This window comes from Trifolium pratense, linkage group LG7, assembly GCF_020283565.1.
Source record: "Trifolium pratense cultivar HEN17-A07 linkage group LG7, ARS_RC_1.1, whole genome shotgun sequence".
Classification (NCBI taxonomy): Eukaryota; Viridiplantae; Streptophyta; class Magnoliopsida; order Fabales; family Fabaceae; genus Trifolium; species Trifolium pratense.
In genome coordinates, this window is record NC_060065.1 from 9,664,038 (window position 1) to 9,679,044 (window position 15,007).

Genomic DNA, 15,007 nt, shown 5'->3' on the forward strand with positions numbered 1-15,007 from the left:
TGAGCTCATAAAAAATAAATAAAAATGCACCAAAATTTTTAAAAAAAAAAATCGTTAACATAAAAGACACACAAAATAATTATCATTGTAAATAACATAAAAAAGAAACATATCATAATCAAGGATTAAATTTGCTACAAAAATGAAATTTAACGGGTTTAATTTAATTTGAAATGACTAGAACTAAGATTATGTCAAAAATAGCAATATTGAGATTTGAACAAGGAATTTGCACACATAAACATCATAGTTAATGTAGGGATGCACCATGGTGAGCAGTTCACTCATGTCACGTGGCTCCTTCAGCCCTAACTTCTCCCTAAACATCGAGGTTGTCCTCAAGCCTTTCTAAAAAATATAGTATCTGAGCTTGTCATCAGTTCTTTTTACTTCCACTGCTTCTCCGGTGAAGCATTTGGCGTATTCACGCAGGGTTTCCTTCTTTTCCTGGATAATGGCGCTGAGTGAACGCACTGCCTTTGGCTGGCGCTAGCATACGGTAAAATGGGAGTGAACTCCTCGCACAGTGTTATTCAGGAATCGATTGATCCTTCTTGTAGATTCTTGAAATATGTCATAGTAGAGCCTTTGAGTTAGAGTACAAACAACTTGCACTTTACTTCCCCTCTAGTGTAGTGGTAGTCTAGGATGATGTCTATATGCTAGACGTGGTCGTTAGGGTCGTTGGTCCTGTCGTATGATTCTAGCTTTAGTGGTTTTTCAAGTGCTCTTGGAGTGGTCGATTCCAAAATTCATATAGCAAAATGACCACGATGGTGATGAGAACGTCCTCACGTGGGTGAAACAAAATCTTGCTTTTTGTGATGTAGGTTTCAAGTTGCATTTTCCCAGTTTCCACGACGTGGTAACAGAGTATAGCCATTTCCACGTCATCAGAGTTGTGAGGAGGTGAATCTCTTCCGCCTCCATTTCCACTATTCTAGCGTCGAGATGTCGACGTCCTCCGCCTTGAACTGGCGTTTCTAATTAGTTGCGACTACGCGCCATTCAGTTGTTCCTCGTTCACGACAGCTGCATTATGCTGGATTTTCAAGATTCCTTCGATCTGCGTGGCTATTTCCATAGAGATGCTGATGGCTTTTTAGCAAGTGTACTAAAATTATTGTCAAGTAATAATATTTATAATAAGTTCCTCTCCAAAGGAATTATGAATTTCGACAAAACATTTAGGATTAAAATAAACTTTAAATCGAGGGAGTTTGCAATTGGTTGAGATTATAAAATAGAAAAATAAAAGAGATTTGAATTCCATATGAGGGAAACAATTGGTTGTTTTGAATCCCTTCCCTATCACTATTTGGTCATTGCGGTTATGCATCACAATTCATTCTTAATATCACGACGAATTAACACAAAAATAATTGAGACTTGTGTCCTAGCTCAAAACCCTATTCGTTAATAACAACACCCTAATGTTTTAGGCGAGTCCAAAATTACGTTAATTCTAAAGTCACAATCAAAAGTTCGATATGTCTTAAGCAACCACTTGATTGAACGATTATCTCAATTCGAGTTTCAAAAGTTAGGGTTAATAATCATTCTTTACTTAAAAGCAATTCACAAATATGTCTACTTATAAAATACATTAAACACATAGATAATTGAATAAATATTAGGAATTAAATTGTATCATATGATCCTCTACAATTACACGGTTCAGATAAATCCAAGGAAGTTCATCTAACCAACCTAACCTAAGGAATTTAACTACTCATAATAATAATAATTACAAGCTTGCTCTAAAAAACAATAATAATAACAAAAGAGTTTTGAAAATTATACATGAATAGTAGATGAATTAATGATCTTCAAGGGTGTTTCCAATGATGAAAACTAAGTTCTCTAATCTCTAGGAAAATTCTTGCCATTTTTTCTCTCTAAAATTTGTTACCCTAGACGAATTAATGATCTTCAAGAGTGTTTCCAATGATGAAAAACGAGTTCTCTAGTCTCTAGGAAGTTCCTTGCCGTTTTTTCTCTCTAAAATTTGTTACCCTAAACATTGTGGCTTGCTTCTCCTTATATAGGTTTAGAAAACACGCGTCCGGTTGCGCCCCTTAAAGCTCCATTGTGGGGGGATGGGTTTTTTACATACATAAAGGCAAGATCAACTATGATCGTGTCCCGTGGATCCCATCGGGGAATGATTTTGACAAACAGTTTCCTTGATTTTTCATTAGTTTCACCTGATTTTGTCTTTTTTCTTCAAACTCTTGTATTGTCTTCAATTGAGCTAAATTCCTTATTTTTACCATGTAATTATACTCCTTTTGTTCTTAACTTTCAATCCTTTTGATTTTTTAATTTTGTTCCAAAACTTTGGTTCTTTTAAAAAAGTTAATATACAATTAATCAGGGACAGAACTAGAAGTTTTGAGTAGTGGGTCACTATAACACATCATTAAATAGATATAACATTTTATTTTCAAAAGCATAAACTACATCATAATTGTTCTCTGCAACCTTCCATATTCTGGAAACATTGAATGATTTTCTCTTTTTCTATTTCTACGTCCATAAAAATATCTCTCTCAATACAAGTGATTAAACAATTATTTAACCAGTCATCTTCATGTGATTCTCCTTCCGATTCTTGATAATATTCATTGCAGAAAGAATGTTCTTTCAGCTCTTGCAGTTGTCATTGGTAATATCAAAGATAATTCCAAAAGTAAATATGCCACTAGGTACATAACATGTTTTATGGTCTCCAATAGCTTTATAGAAAGGTCGCTAATCCCCTCTAATTCTGAAAATTCACAGTCATAGCATACATCTAAGAAATAATATCCCCTTATCAACGGAAAAAAATGAATGTCTCTGACTTAAACAAGTTACATAAAGAAGTAACTCGGTATTCACTTCTATAAAATGATTATTCAACTCTTGAATTTGTCGATAAGTCACTTCATAAAACAAATGATGTAAATTTAAAACTTTCTCAAATTTACCTAGTAAGTTTTGGATTAAATGAGTGTGGACTATTATCAAATTTACCTACTAATTTATTTTATATTCCTTATAAAAAGGACCAAATTTTTTGCCCTAAGTGTTCCTTATAAAAAGGACCGGAGGGAGTATATAATATGTATGTATAGTAGTAGTAGTAAAAAAATCAAGATATTTTCTCTCCCACCCCCCATGAATCTTTTATCCCCTTGAATTTTCCAATTTTGCCCTTGAAAAAACTTCGGTTCGTAGAAACCGAAGTTTTTTTTGCCTTGAAAACAAATTTCGGTTTCTAAAAACCGAAATTTACTCTGAATTTGCACTAGAAAAATTTTGGTTTCTGCGAACCGAATGTTTCTGCAAGGGCAAAATTAGAATATTGGGGGGTATAAAAGATTCATGAGAGGGGGGAAGAGAAAATATCGAAAACAAAGTGGGGCACAAGCCCACATAGTCTCCTTCTTAGGTCCGTCCATGCAATTAATTTACATTTTATACTCTTACCATTTAAACTAAAATTATTCATTAAAAGGGCATAGGCCCTCTATTTTATCAAAAAAATAAATAAAATTATTCATTAAATAAATTGTACTCTTTAAATTAAGAATAAAATGAACTTAACTTATGCAAATTTTATTATTTCTTATTAATTCATGTGACCAACTTTAAAAAACCAAATATTAAAGAGGGGTGAAGTACTAAGTAGAGACACATATGTTATTTGAATGACTCTTTTAATCACTATTTTAATTTAAATGTATTTTAATTTAAATGTTAATAATTGTTTGTCTCATTCTCACATAAAAAATACACTCTGCCTTATAAGAGTACCCTAAAAAATAAGTTTCAATCATTAAATTTTACTAATAAGTAAAAATAAATATTAATATATAATATGTCCACAAATCTTAGCTATGTACCAAAAAAAAATCTTAGCTCAACTGAAAGAAATATCAAAATTGCTAGTGTCGGATGTCGGGACCGAAGTTCGAATCGCGGTCATTCAACTTTGTGTGTGTGAGTTTTCAATGGCTTTAACATTTCGTCTATCAATCAAAAAGAAAATTAATGTATAATATTAATATATAATATATTGTTGGATTCATTTTGATGAGTATTTTTAAAATAGACTTAATTAGTCTTTTGGTCCCTTAAAGACATTTTAGGTTTCACAATGGTCCCTTAAAGGAAAAAAGGTCCGGATTGGTCCCTTAAAGACACATTCGTTTCTCAATTGGTCCTTTCTATCAATTTTTTACAAAAAACATTAGTTTTAATTGATTGGATTGTGGATGTCATTAAGTGTAAGTGGTCTACCAAAAACCTTATTAATTTTAAAAATTTTAATCATCGGAATTTTTTGTTATATTTGGAGTTAAAATTTAACGGAAAGGACCAATATGGCAAACATATATGTCTTTAAGGGACCAATCCGAGCCTTTTTTTCTTTAAGAACCAATCTGAGCCTTTTTTTTTTTAAGGGACCATTATGAAACCTAAAATATTTTTAAGGGACCAATAGACTAATTAAACCTTTAAAATATTAACTTTTTATAATTTTTATTATTATATAATTAAAAAGTTAAAAATATTAATCGTTAGGATCCATTGACTAATTCATTGTCCGACTAATAGACTAGTAATAGTATAGTATCGATCGCTATCACAAATTAGACAACCATTTTAACATTATGAAACAAGACAAGTACTAGTAAATATAGATTTATTTAAATTTAGCATCACACCGTTCTTAAAACAAAGATTCATAGACAACTTTTTTATTCCATCTTCCAAACACCATATTACAAACTCACAAGGATACAACCAACTTAACAAACTCATAATGATAATGATAATTGTTCCACACAAGCAATTAAACAAACAAACAAACAAGAAAAAAACAACCACAACAGTATTAAACACGCGCCGACAGTAAGGCGGTTTCTTATTTTCCGCGGAAAAAAACACCGAAAGTCACGTCCCGTGAAAAAAGCGAAACCAATCCAATCACCAACTGCCACGTCAACAGTACCTTTATTTTATTATTTTATTTAATTTTAATATTTAATTTTATATCGCGAGAACCAAACCGGGTACAGATTTCCCGACCCGATTGGAAACGCTACTTTCCCAAACGCAAGGGAAACGTCCAGAATCAGTCACCGCCGGCACAATCTCACCGGATTCTTTCCCGGCGAAGCGTGTGACGGTAAGGGAAGTGTTGAAATACTCCCTAACTTGAGTGACTATCCCATCCACAACAGTCAAAGCGTGAACCCAAGAGATTTTGCGGGAATTATCACAACCTTCAACAATAACAATGGATCCAAACGAAACGAGTGATTGTGGAACAAAACGGAAAGTATCGACGGCGGTTGAATCGCCGGTGAGCATGCGCATCAAAAACTGATGAGAAGGTGGACCGTGAAACCACCACTCAAGATCAGATGCAAGAATCTTGACCACGGTATCGGAATCTCGAGAGTTTAAGGCTTCATAAAGTTTGAGAACCAGCTTTTGATTGCTGGAATCAGTGTCTTCACTGCTTTTCTGAGAGTTAGCCAGTTCGAGAAAAGTGCTTATCTAGAAATTTCGATTTAAGGATTTTGGGTAAGTGATTATCAAGATAAGTTGTTGGTTGGATGAGAATTCAATTGTGATTGAACTAGTGATTGTGAGGGGATTTTATAGGGAGAGGTTTGTGGTTGTGTGTGGGGGGTTTTACGTGAAACTTTTTTGTGTGATGACGTGGTGGTTTTTGATTGGTGTGATTGAGGTTGAGGATGAAGTTTTGGAGTTTGATGTGAAACGTGTACTATGCTATAGTATAGCTGGAACACGAAAGCGATGACACAATAATAGACTCAACTTTTTTGACCTTTCAACACTGACTACTAAGGTAGGGTTGTTTTCTTAGTACCACTATCTTCCATCTCATTTTAGTGGTTTCATATAAGTTCTTCACATCTTATTCAAGAGTCATCAAAGTAGTTGTAAAATATTACTCCTTTTGCCTTAATTATAGCAAAATTTCATTTTTTTTTTTAGGTTTATTGGATAATTAATTTATTTGATTTATAATTAAAATCAGATACATTAGTGTTCATGTATTCTATGAGGTATATATTTAGTGAGACATAACCGAATCAGAGACACATAGTTCTCTTGCAAATCGATGGGTTCTAGGCATGGTTTTTCTCTGTGATTGGTGGAAGAAAGAAAAAACGTCATTTGCTTATGGATGTTTGGCCAATATATAGAAGAATATGATGAGAGTGGTGAGCTGGGTAGTTGAGATCATGGGGGAGGAAGTGACTCAATGTGTTCATATTTTCATGGTCTCATCTCGCTCTAAGCATGACCGAGTCCATCCCCATCCAATGGGATGATAGAATAAACCTAGGATATCAATACCTAAGACATATTTGGCCTTTCGTTCTATGATTCGAGCTCAAATGGATGAGTTGGGCCTTAAGCGAATGGTACCCTGGTACAATTAGTTATTCAATGAATTTAAAAAGTGGAAATTTATTTATAATTAAGATTGGATGGAGTATTTCGTAAGATGTTATTCAATTCGAGTCATCTGCTTTGGGATAGCTGGAGTAGATTGATTTCAATAATTTCAATTATTAGTATTTTGACGGGATTAAAATGAGAAAGCACGGGGCTTTTGTTGGAGTTTTTGCGAAGATACATGGGAAAGCATTTTTGGGCTAATTCTCGGATCTTTTGATTGGGACGGATTAGGATTAAGGTTACTTAAGATTATCTTTATCTCGCACCTTAATCCCCGTCCTTATGATTGTTAGGACGGGGATTAAGGTTACTTATGATAAAGGTTATTTATGATAATTTTTTGTTGGTTATTACTCTTGTTTTACAAATGTTAAATTTTTTTTGACAACCGTTTTACAAATGTTACAAATGTTAAATAAAACTTATATTAAGGGACATATTAAGATAATAAAATCTTTAGGATGAGTTTGATATGCTAAAAAATAAGAGATTTGACAAGTTTTGTTATATCCTATTTGATTTAGAAAATAGTTATGAGATTGGATAAAATACACGGGTCACGAATACAAAATACATTTATTATTCAATAAATCTAAAAAATACATTTTTGCTTATATTTATGATCAGAGAAAGTATTATCTTGTTATATTCTATACTGTTGTGTTCAATACTTTTTGTGAATCAAACGCACTCTTAAAATAAGAGAGACTTTAAACATTAAAAATAACAAAGATAATTAAGATATTTGAGGGTGTGAGAAGATATAAAGATGATGTGACTGTAATGAATAAGTTAGGATTAGAGTGATATAAAAAAGTCATATATTCAATTTTCACAATCAACATAAATTAATTAATTAAACTAATCACTACATTGGACCGTTTTAAAAAAAATAAAATTTTAACGGTGTGGATTTTTGACATGAGAAAACATGAGATATTTTCATATGAGGGGACTCATCCCGTAATTTTAGATGAGCTTTTTTAAATATTAATTGTAAAATTTTGTTTTTGAGCTACTTTCTCACGCTAACTCGTTTAGCTCAACTTAATTTTGGTAGGTGGAAACTCTATAGAAAATTAGAAAACAAGATTCAGTTTGCCTTGAAGACTTTGGTAAGGTAGAACTTTACCATAAAAAAAGACATTAGTAAGGTAGATACGTTACTTGTTGTGTATTGCGTCTTTGGATAGATTCATGTTAAGATAAGTTCATATAATATTGGTTGGTGTTTAGAATTACTGGCTCAAAATTATTTTATTAGTAGATTCAATAATATCTTTTTAAAGTATACACATGTATACTTAAAAAAATAATAAAATGAAGTGCATACGTGATTAAAAGAAAATGAGTAACACGTTGGATTTGCGTCTGCGATCAGCATCGTCTCCACAAAGTCACAAAGAGCGCCAAAAATTGAGAGGTGCCAAAGGCATCATTATTATTTTTTTTGAAGGAACCAAAGGCATCATCATTATTATTATTATTATTATTATTATTCATTTTTTATTAATCCACACTGTACCATGGGAATGGATCCTCTCTGGTGGAATTTTTACTGGATACCCTCATGTTTTAATCTGAGCCATCAATCATCACCTCTTTCTTCAACTTTTCTCTCTCTCTATTTTTTTGTATGGCTATGATTAAACTGGATGATAATGTCACTCAGATAATCCACTCCCCTGTACCATCTAAGAAATGAAAATTCAGGCCAAGAGAATATCCATGCTCCTTGATTATAATTTATAAGTCCCCTTTAAAGATAAAGTTTATTCCTAAATAAATGTCTTTTTAAAAAAATTTAGACACATTTATTAATATTTTTTAAAACATAATCGTACTTTATATTTGAAAAGTCAACTACAAATACATCTTTTCACCAAGACAAATTAGTAATTATAACTGTTCGTAAAAGAAATCAAGTTTTATCAGTAGAGATAAAAAAAGATGGTAGATAACTCACTTGGTGGATCGATGGAAAAAATGCTCCGAACTGGAGATCGAAATTCGAGCATTGGAGATGACCAGTGACACAGAGAGGGGAAGGGGGGGGGGGGGGGGTACCTGCAAAAAAGGCTCTGATGCCCAAGTTAGTTTAAGCTTGAGATGGAGGTCGAGGTTAGAGTAATGTATACCTTGTGAGGTTTGTGAAGGTTGTAAATATAAGTCAATGGATGTGACATTGGGTTTGATTCAGCCCAAAAGTCTGGTCCAAAAACTTTAAGCCCGTACCTTAGCCCAATGTCACATCCATCGGCTCAATGCTACACCCATTGACCTATATATAGAACCTTCACAAACCTCATAAGGTATGTATTACTCTAGCCTCGACCTCCACCTCAAGTTTATACTGACTTGAGCGTCGAAGCGTTTTCTGCAGGTATCCCCCTTCTGTGTCGTCGATCATCTCCAACGCTCGGATTTCGACCTCCAGTTCGAAACATTTCTTCCATCTCGATCCACCAAGTGAGTTATCCACCCTCATTTTTATCTCTACTGATAAAACTTGAGTTCTGTTACGAACAGTAACACCCAAAAAGTACATATTAATTACACTATAAATTCTTCTTAATACACATGAAAAATAATAATAGAGACTTATAATAAGAGACGAAGAAAGTATAACATAAAGACAATTTTTATCTAACAAATCAGTTTTATAAATTGAATTAGACACAATTCAAATTTTAAAATAATCTATTCAAAATGTTTTAAACTACCTACTATCACATTATCGATATCGAATTATTCAAATTATGTTTTAAATGTTGAATCTTAAATATAGAATAGTGTAAGTTAAGAGTCTCCATTGAATAATATATGTCATGGACTTAACTTAACCAAAAAAAAAAGTCACGGACGTATATTTACAAGCAAAGACAATCATTAACCCATCTTTTGATTTTTATGAAAATCTAGGTTTATTCTCTATAGTTGTACTAATTGCTAATACTATCTATTTACGAGATATAGTAACTTACAACAATATTTGATAGAATTATGAATGAACTAATATATAGTATAAATTAAATTAAAAATTAAAGAATAAAGAAAAATAGTCATCAATGGCACAATTGACACTTGTCTCCATCTGATATTGGACTACACAGTCTCCACAGCACTACTAATTAATACTATAAGCTATTGATAATTGAACTGCGTGATGTCCATTGTCCACATTAGTATTTTATCACTATGTGTGTTGTCTTTGTATTTGTATTAAGGAACAAATAAGCACTACCCCAGATGGAACTCTACTCTCCCATGCCATACCAAAAGAGAATACTATAAAATCGTTTTGTTCATCAAATTGAAATAGAATATATAGTGGCTGGTCAATGCGTCATACCACCATATATTGGATAGAGATGTAAAAAGGGCCTTAAGGGGCCGGCCCTTTAAGGGGCGGACCCACTTATTCCTGATTATTAATTTTATTTAAATTTTAAACAATTTTTCTAGTGTCGTGAACTTATTCTCTTTTTCTTCAATCAGCACTGTCCACGATCGGCACCCTAAAAAAACTGTGTTTAAAATTTAAATAAAATTAATAATCAGGAATAAGTGGGTCCGCCCCTTAAAGGACCGGCCCCTTAAGACCCTTTTTACAGCTCTAATATTGGACACAGCTCATTCATATCGCTATCTATGTCAGTATTGTGTTTATTTTGTCATATACTATATTAATTAATTTGTTTGGAAATTAATAATTACTTTTAGTGGAATTCTTTCTATTTTTCTCATGCATGTGTAACAATCTTTACCCTAAAATTCAATCTCACATATTTGATGGCTCATATTCCACATGAGAATAATGTCACAACAAAAATCCACACCCTATAAGATTTCACTTTGGATGAAGCTTCTTACTATAGTATAAAACTCTGCTGGCTTCGTGTACAAATCACGTCCCCAAAATGAATGCAACTGAGATATATGAGTCGGCGCATGATTTTTTGATGTTATCAAAACTATAACGTCCCCAAAATAGTTGATCGTAATTCTCTGCGATATCAATAAATTATTGTGCAATTGCAATTTGAATAAATTACTATTTTCATCGTGGTTTTTGAATGTATTCAAAATTATAGATACCGTGCAAACGTAATATCCCGACAGTGATTTATGAACTTAATTGACCAGCAAAGAATATATTTAAGGATTAAATTGACTAAACTAACACATATCCAAAGATATAATTTGACTAATATAAAAGAGATATTTGTGGATCTGTTTTACTGTCAAAAAAAATTGTGGAATATTTAAAGATTAATGTGACAACAAATTACACATTCAATGAGCAAAACGATGGTTTGACCTTTAATATAATAGTGGTGGTGGCCGAAATTCTGGTGGTATTTTTTATTTAACAAAGTGGAGAATCAAGAGAGAAAATAAATAGAATATGGTGGTTTTTATTAGAGATGATCAAGGTGTGATGTACCAAAAAAAAAAAAAGAGGGATGATCAAGGTGTGTTTATCCTAGCTTTCGGATACGTATCGGACACGCATTTTCGTGATTTTTGGAGTATCGGAGCTTCATAGCTTCTATCCATTATAATGATTTATGTTGAATGTTAAATGCAGGGGCGGCTCCTATGCAAGTGCAGGATGTGCTGCAGCATAGGGCCTCCCATTTTGAAGGGCCTCAAATTTCTAGCTAGTATCTCTTTGTTATTTCAAAAGTAACATTAAAAAAAAATATATATTTGGTCACTTATATTTATTTTCGGTTCTAAGTTAGTCATTTATGTTTAAACGTAAGAGATCAAATTATAATATAAAATAAACTTAAAATTAACTTGGAACTTTTTAAACGTAAGAGATAAAATTAAAACCTAAAATAAATGCAAGGATAAAAAATACAATTAAGTTAAAAAAATGCCAACAGTTCCTAATCCCCCGAAATAACTAAGTACAAGGAATACCACCATTTTTCAATCATTACATGGTTAAATTGTTCTTGAAGAACGCTGTTGACGCCCTTGACACCCTCTGGGGGGCATCCAGTGGTGGTCACAGTTCTTGACCTTGTCCCTACACAAAAAATTCTATCAGTGGCCTCAATATACAAAACAGAAAATTAGATACAACAAAAAGCAATATTCCTAGTAGAAGGAGGATGAGGAGAGGGTTTAATAGTCCAAAATGAGGATGAGAAGAGGTGGCCATCGAGGTGAGGTGAGTCGCAGATGTTGACGCCAACGACAAATAATAGGTGAAAGTTGAGCTAAGATGGAACAGAGAAGTGTAAGATAGTGAACATGGAGGTGGTTGAGAGGACGTGCTTGAGCTGGAGAGCAAAGGAGAGAGAGGCCGAGCAGTATGTGTTGTTGTTGCTGTCTGTTGTGAATAAAGATTCTAATATGGCATACAAAGTCGTGAGCTGGGAGAGTAGGGTCTGAGCATCTCACTAAGAGAGTCACAAATTAAAGGAGTTAGCATGGAGAGTATATTATGTTTTGTACTATTTAAGAAGCACTAGCTATATTATCACTCACACGTGTTTCAACCTACCAGCAATATATACATGTCATGCATATGATCAACTTGATTATATTCATCACCATAACACCAAATTTCAATAAGCTATCTCTCGCGTAATTCCTCTTTTTATGACATTCACTTTCAACTAAAATCATTCTTTCAGCTTTGAACCATGACTGCAGCAGCACCTATTGCTCGAACAGTTGTTGGAATTATAGGTTGGTCAAGTTTCCTACTAATTTATTTGAAGATGTCAAGAGGTGGAATGACAAATTGTACCTCTTATAAGATGATGGCAAGTTACTAACAAAGTGTTTCTACCTCTCTACAAAAGATGAAATTTTGGGGGCGGAAGTGCTTAGGACATTAAATCAAATACTTAGTGTGCTATTCAAAAAGCGGAAAAATCAAGGAGAACTAGTGTCATCTACATACTATGATGGCAAGTTACTAACAAAGTTCATATGGTAAAGATCAAGGTGCTTAGGAGTTAGGACATTAAATCAAATACTTAGTGTGCTATTCAAAAAGCCGAAAAATCAAGGAGAACTAGTGTTTGAAGCATTCAATCAAACACTTGGTGTTTTTGTTTAAAATCGGTAAAGCAAAGATCAAGGTTGAAGCTGAAATAGTATTGGGGCATTTAACTAACTTATGAAACACAACTTAGCAACAAACAAATCAAAGCTATGTCCTTTATTTTAATTAAATAAAAGTTAGAAGAAGTGAAGAACAGACCTCACGGAGAAGAAGTGTTTAACATAACGCACTTTGGTAACCTCGTTAAAAGTTAACCACATTTCAACTTCGGTCTTGCCTACTTCAAAATTAAAATGTTGGCAAGCAAACTGCGCTTCCTCAGAAGACAAACTGCGGTTTTCGACAAGATATTTGAGTGCCGCAGTTAAATCTCTCACAGGATCTGAAAATATTCTTAGCAAGTAAGATAAGCCATATCTAGTCTAGAAATAAAATAAAAAATGTATGACAAGCATCCTTGTACACTGATGTAAGCTGCAAGTTGTTACCTTTTACATCAATATCTTGAATGTTTTCGGAACATCCCAAATGTTGACCTGAAAATATCCTTAGCAAGTAAGATAAACCCTATATAGAAATGAAAATTAATGTATGACAAGCATCCATGTACACTGATGTAGAAAAATGTGTTAAGTAAAATCATTACAAGCTGTGATAAGTTAATAAAATCATTACAAGCTGTGATAAGTTTATGGAAAAATTAAATAAACACTTGTAAAAGAAATTGTTTTCACATACATGTGATGAATGAGCAAGAGTAGTAGATCGACTAACTTGAAATATGAGTTTCTGTGAGAGTAGAAATTTGGGACATATCCTGCGTCTCTTCCTTCTGCAATTGAAAGAGAGAAGGTAAGAGAATATGAACAGTGGCGAGGCGATTGGGGAAGGTGGATCAAATCTTATTGCAATAGATTGAAGATGGACATAAATTATAGCTTTGATTAACATCCATCATGAGAACACCAGTTATGATAAAATTGAAAAAGATGGTACTCTAGTATAAACCATGAAAAAAGGACAGCAAATCAGTTTTAGAAGAGTTCATTCTCAAATCAAATCCGTAACAAAAATTGTGAAACCCCTCTGTATAATCTTGAAATGTGGAAACGAAGAGCAAATGAAATCTCTTAAATAATACATTTTCACACCAAATGAAATATTAATGAAATTCATTAATCACAGCAGCTAGTAGCTGTGAAACTCCACATTATCTAATAACTCTTTGACAAATTAATCAAATAAGGAATACTTGCGACTATAGCTGTTTAAAATAAAAGGTAACAACAATAGTTGTTGTTCTTCAACTCAAATAAGAGTAGTAATTATTAAAGGTCCCTAAACCCTAGTGCAGACCCATCACAAACATCACACCGTTACTGGCTAGAAACATAGAAAGCTTAAGAAACATAGAACAAAAGATTTACAAAAGTGGGACTTACAAAAGTATCGATTGGAACAGAAGAACAAAAGATTTACAAAAAAGGAAACAAAAAAGATCGATTGGAGCAATTACCGGGTTTTCTCTTGTTGAAACTTGATTTCTCTTCATTGATTGGATTTGGTAGAAGAATATTTATTGAAAATTTGAGTTGGGTAGAAGGGTAATAAATTGAAGGAAGATTTGAGCGGCAGGAAGAGATTGATGGGAATGAAAATATTTTTATTTCATGCTTGTCTTCCCGAGGTTTGAAAATTAAAGTCTGACTGTTTTAAAAACCGGACCGGACTAAACCGGCAGTTTTGAAAAACGTAGTACCTATGAAGCACGGACTCAGACACATACACTGCGACACGACACAGACACGACGACACCGCTAATGTAAAAAAAGTAGGACACCGACACCGTTACATATTTATAAATTATATAAATTGAGATCAAAATATATACATGTAAATCTAATTTAACGAAGTTATTTCTTAGAAAAAGTTTTAAAACAAGATAGGATAGTATTTTACTTTAATTTATCTTTCTACTATCGAAAAAGGTAAAAATATTTTAATCCAAATGTAATATTTTCAATGTCTCTTTAATCAATAGTGTTATTTCGAGATTTTTTAACTTTTGTAGATATATCTGATATGTGTTTAAGTAGAGTATAATCAAAGAAGAAAAAAAAATTTGGGGACACTTATCCGACACGTGTCGTCCAAGTGTTTTACAGGTGTCGGACACCGCTCAAAGGAGTGTCAATGTAAAGAAAAAATGGCAATATACCTTTATTGTTCACCAGAAAAAATTGCATTAGTTCTCAATTTGATCATTTATCTTTTAAACGTCTTAATTTGGTCCTTTATCTTTTAAAACTGTGTGTGTGTCTATAGAACCAGGTGGAAAACTGTGTGTACCATAGAACCAGGAGGAAGCAAAACTGTGTGTATTCCATAGAACCATCCAGTCAAAGGCGATCCAATAGGCGAGATCAAGGCATCGTGGGCGATCCATCAACTCGCCCCACGTTCGCGTCTCTCTCACCCACTAACGCC

The 15,007-nt window shown here is 33.2% G+C and overlaps 2 protein-coding genes across 2 annotated transcripts; both read right to left on the reverse strand.

Annotated features, from left to right (window-relative positions):
• Positions 1-4,720: 4,720 nt before the first annotated feature.
• Positions 4,721-5,633, reverse strand: LOC123894846 (wound-induced protein 1). The gene has a single exon (XM_045944927.1). It carries the CDS (start codon positions 5,368-5,370, stop codon positions 5,041-5,043), a length of 330 nt encoding a protein of 109 aa, XP_045800883.1. The 5' UTR covers positions 5,371-5,633; the 3' UTR covers positions 4,721-5,040.
• Positions 5,634-11,382: 5,749 nt separating this feature from the next.
• On the reverse strand, positions 11,383-14,116 carry LOC123894847. The gene is made up of 5 exons (XM_045944928.1): positions 14,037-14,116; positions 13,295-13,352; positions 13,009-13,056; positions 12,719-12,902; positions 11,383-11,530 (listed from the first exon to the last, which is right to left on the reverse strand). Exons 1-5 carry the CDS (start codon positions 14,070-14,072, stop codon positions 11,446-11,448), a joined length of 411 nt encoding a protein of 136 aa, XP_045800884.1. The 5' UTR covers positions 14,073-14,116; the 3' UTR covers positions 11,383-11,445.
• Positions 14,117-15,007: the final 891 nt, after the last annotated feature.